The sequence below is a fragment of the Orussus abietinus genome, unplaced genomic scaffold, assembly GCF_000612105.2.
Source record: "Orussus abietinus isolate OABI.00-Male unplaced genomic scaffold, Oabi_2.0 scaffold655, whole genome shotgun sequence".
NCBI classification, from domain to species: Eukaryota; Metazoa; Arthropoda; class Insecta; order Hymenoptera; family Orussidae; genus Orussus; species Orussus abietinus.
Window position 1 is genome coordinate 1 of NW_019394833.1, and position 4525 is coordinate 4525.

At 37.6% G+C, this 4525-nt stretch overlaps 1 protein-coding gene across 2 annotated transcripts; it reads left to right on the forward strand.

Annotated features, from left to right (window-relative positions):
* Window positions 1-395: 395 nt before the first annotated feature.
* Window positions 396-4182, forward strand: LOC105697776 (alpha-(1,6)-fucosyltransferase). 2 transcript variants are annotated; one of them, XM_012421420.2, is made up of 8 exons: window positions 396-426; window positions 585-614; window positions 675-1133; window positions 1355-1639; window positions 1719-1892; window positions 1975-2193; window positions 2255-2336; window positions 2412-4182. In XM_012421420.2, the coding sequence occupies exons 4-8, from the start codon at window positions 1404-1406 to the stop codon at window positions 3468-3470; spliced, it is 1770 nt and encodes a 589-aa protein (XP_012276843.1). In that variant the 5' UTR covers window positions 396-426; window positions 585-614; window positions 675-1133; window positions 1355-1403; the 3' UTR covers window positions 3471-4182. The 2 variants fall into 2 exon arrangements, with proteins under 2 accessions (XP_012276843.1, XP_012276842.1); XM_012421419.2 differs by lacking the exon at window positions 396-426 and having other exon boundaries at window positions 459-614.
* Window positions 4183-4525: the final 343 nt, after the last annotated feature.

A 4525-nucleotide genomic window follows, 5' to 3' on the forward strand; every position in this document is an offset into this window, starting at 1 on the left:
AAACGGTGAAAGCTAACGTACGAAATCAGAGGGCAGCACACGGTGCGATCGCGCGACCCTGCACGTGAGCAATCTCCCAACTCATCTCTGAAGGTAATTCCTTCTTTTTCTCACGTTCCATATACTTACAGACCATTTCCGAGGGCCTTCAAGGGTTATGTTACAACAGACGTGTCTTCACTAATTCACAAAAGACTGACATTCTACGGCACGTCTAAATTCAACGGGTCCAAGTTCGACGACCATTTACCAGATGGCGATCACGTCGCATTGTCTGTCTTGCTTGCCACCATACTTCTTAAATGGTCAAGGTAATTCTTTCTTTCTCGCACGTTCCATATACTTACAGACCATTTCCGCGGGCCTTCAAGCGTTATGTTACAACAGACGTGTCTTCATTAATTCACAAAAGACTGGCATTCTACGGTACGTCTAAATTCATCGGTTGTCAAATTTAATGAACAAATAGCGCTTGCCATTCGTCGGTTTCCGACATGTTGCAAGCTTGACTTCTTGAAACATCTTGAAATTGTTGAAATTGACAGATGTGCCTCACGCTAAACTCGAGTTTCCTTTGATTAAAGCTCTGTATATCCCGGAGGCGGAGATTTAAGGTTCGGAGCACAAAAAGCATCGTTTCCGGCTGCTCTTTTTTAATCCAGGATGTATTACAGTGTTTTCTGCAATATCAAGGAATAAATCCAATCAAGATGGAACATTCCGGTTCGGTGACAATCAACGATTCACGTTAAATAATTACGTTTCTTTGTTTGATATACTTGCCACCCATTTCAATATGATTGACCGAAGGATGGTGACTTTTACTTCGCATGCTACATGATTGTAACTGGTTCGTACATCGACGAGAAGCTTATCGGTTGTCTAGCTGCTTTGTTCTGGACTCTCGAAACGTATGGATTATCGCATATTCAAAGGACTAGATCAATAATCATGTTTTATGTATATTTATTGTTTTGGTGAATCAAAACATATGCGCCGGAAGTGCTTTTAATAGTAATCAATTTCTACTCGGAACTGTGAATGGTGTTCCGATACTTTATCTTGTACTTGTAATTGCAAGGGATACGCTGACGCTTTTACTTGATAACTATTATGAAATGCAACGACACAGGGTGAGTCGTTAAACAATGTTATAACATTTTTAGCACGTATGAGTAGGAGTATAGCTTAGTGTTTATATCCAATGTCTGATTATACATTAATCATTTTGTAACAGCTTTTCCAGAAATTTTAGCTGTGCCATGCATTTATAGGACGTTTCTTTTTCAAATATATTTCAACCAGTTAACTAAGCGTCTTAATTAACTAGAATATTTTTACATTATATTTTCAGATTTCATTGTGTACATTTAAACTATAGCAGTGTATAAACGTAGTATAGGATGGCAGCTTTATGGTCAGGACGTCTCGGATGGCTAGGAAAGCTTGGACTTTTGTTACTGGCAGCATGGCTTCTGATATTAATCGTGTCGGTATCGCATGTTTTTCGAAACAGCCCGTCGACTTCTCATGAAGCCAGTCCTAACGAGAAAGAAAATGCCAAACGTCTAGCACAAATGATGAAGGAATTCGATGTTCTCAAACGGCAAAACGAAGCCCTTAGAAGTGTAATTTTAGGGTAAGTTAAATGTACTAATGCATGTGTTCATTCCAATTATTTGAACGATAATACAGATCATCATCATATCGATTTCTAGAGAAGGATCCAAACCCATTCAAGGAGATCACTTGGGTTCCTTACATGAGAAAATTGAAAAAGCATCAATTTATTATGATTTGCTCGATAGACCAGACGGAAGTAAACACGATGCGCCATCGCTTCAATACGAAGAATTAAGGAGAAGAGTCCAAAATAACATCCAGGAAATGTGGTATGTAGAAGTAACTTGTGAGCTTTCATTTTGTGTGGCGCGCATGTGTTAATTAAATTGCTTTTCGATATTTTTTTCCCAGGTATTATGTTAGTGCGGAGTTTAAAAGGTTTAAGAAAAATGCAGATGAATTGTCATACGAGCAGAAAGAAAGAGAAATGCATATTGCATTGAAAAATGTCTGGGAGCATAAAAGATCCCTTAGTATGGATATGGAAAGGTTGGCTCAAGTGGATGGATATAACGAGTGGAGAGAGAAAGAAGCTCAAGATTTGTCCGATCTCGTGCAGAGAAGATTTAAGTAAGTTTCTATCGCACCTTTTTTGTTGTCCGTCCTGTTATGTAGATTATTTTTTACATAGGTATCTACAAAATCCTAGCGATTGTAGCAAGGCAAAAAAGCTCATATGCAGTTTAAACAAAGGTTGCGGTTTCGGTTGTCAGGTAAATTTAATACTTTTCCTATATTCAGGGAAACTACAACTCTACGTATCTTAATCTTAAATGTCTGAATCTTAGGTCCACCATGTGGCATATTGCTTTCTGGTAGCCTATGGAACCGAGAGAACACTAATTCTAAAGTCAAAAGGTTGGCGGTACCACAAAACTGGTTGGGAATCGGTTTTCAAGCCTGTGAGTGACACCTGTGTATCGGCAAGTGGAGTATCGCTAGCAAATTGGCCCGGAGATCCATCGAAGCAAGTAATTTCACTACCTCTTGTTGACAATGTGTACCCTAAGCCAAAATTTCAACCGCCAAGTGTACCTGCTGATTTGGTACCAAGGTTGGAGAAATTGCATGCCCAACCGTTAGTGTGGTGGGTTGGCCAAGTACTAAAGTACTTAATGCGTCCGCAAGAGAATTTGAAGAAAGTTTTAGATTATTCGAAAGAAAAGCTTGGATTTGAAAAGCCTATCGTTGGCATTCACGTCCGTAGAACTGACAAGGTTGGGACGGAAGCTGCATATCACGATATCGATGAATATATGGCCAAAGCAGAGGAATATTTTGACCAACTCGAGACCAAGCCTAGTGTGAAGCGAGTATTTATCGCAAGTGATGACCCGAAAGTGATAAACAATGCGCGAAGTCGTTACCCGAAGTATCAGATAATCGGTGACCCTGCAATAGCTGAAACTGCGTCAGTATCCAGGAGGTATTCGGACACATCTTTGCAAGGAATCATTATAGACATTCATCTCCTCTCACTCTGTGACTTTTTAGTTTGCACGTTCAGCTCACAAGTGTGTCGTGTAGCGTATGAATTGATGCAAACCTTCTATTCCGATGCCCACAATAGGTTCGCATCGTTAGATGATATCTATTATTACGGTGGACAAAATCCACATTCGCACGTTGCAATCATAGATCATGTACCGAGAAGGCCCGGTGAATTAGAATTAAAAGTAGGTGATTTAATTGAAGTTTACGGTAACCATTGGGATGGCTACTCTAAAGGGAGGAATACAAGGACCAATATGGCAGGATTGTTTCCTAGTTTTAAAGTTAAAGATCCTGTGGTGGCTGTCGATTTTCCCAAATACCCCGATGTACCCTTACATGAGAATAAAAATTAGTCGAATTGTATTTTACACAATGACCATAATAATGACTAGTAAACTGGACCGGAGATTTGTAGCAATTTTGGTCGACTTGAAATTTCACAAATTTTATGGTTTCCAACAATGCTTTTCTAATAATGAAAGAAATATATTAGTATTTATCTTTAGTGACAGTACCAACCGAGGAAATACTTTCAAGTTCTTTCGTTAAATATGTATACTTATACGTAACAAAAGTACACGTAACGTTGGTATATTTTTATAGCATTTACTGTTACTAAATGGAAAATAAACGGATACAGTTTATTTATATGTTTCTTGTATTGTTTGGATATTCAGTTCGGGATAAACTTATGTTTATTGTTTATAATTACGGTTCCAGTGGGAGGGATCAGTATTATTTATGCAAGGATAAAGTGTTTTATATTTGGAAGAAAATTGAACATAATTGTCTATACGTGCATCTCTGTGCCAAATTGAGGCAAAATCATTTTGATGTGGCTTTTCACGTTTTGAAAAATGTATGCAATCCGTTGATTCGTACAATATCAGCAAAGCAGAGAGTGTACATACATAAAATGATTGCAATTCTAATTTGAAACATGGGCTTGTAAAAACAATAACAAAAGTTGCGTTAAACCGGACAGCAATGTATACCCACTGAACACCAAACCTAACAGTTACGTAACTTAAAACTAACAAATAACATAACGTTTGTTACAATGTAATAACCTAACAGTTACGTAACATAGAGCTAATTAGTTACATGACATTTGTTACGATGCAGTAACTTAACGGTTATGTAACATGGAGCTAACAGGTTACATAACATTTGTTACTATCATATCTATATAAATGTAGCGTAACTTTCTTACTCATATCTCACATTATATTACTGTCCTGATATTGCTGTGTATATGCAGCACATATTTGTAACAAAAGAGAACTACATTAATGCTGTCATTCATTTTCCTGCATCTTCGTCATCGTCATTGTCATAATTCATCGTCAAATGTCATAAGATTATTATATGTCATATTTTGTTTACTACTCGTATGAAAAAAATGTGA

Coding starts and splice junctions, on each gene's coding strand:
- LOC105697776 (XM_012421420.2), top strand. CDS start 1,404: ATGGCAGCTTTATGGTCAGGACGTCTCGGATGGCTAGGAAAGCTTGGA. Junction 1,640..1,718: donor CTTAGAAGTGTAATTTTAGG/GTAAGTTAAATG, acceptor ATCGATTTCTAG/AGAAGGATCCAAACCCATTC. Junction 2,337..2,411: donor GTTGCGGTTTCGGTTGTCAG/GTAAATTTAATA, acceptor TCTGAATCTTAG/GTCCACCATGTGGCATATTG.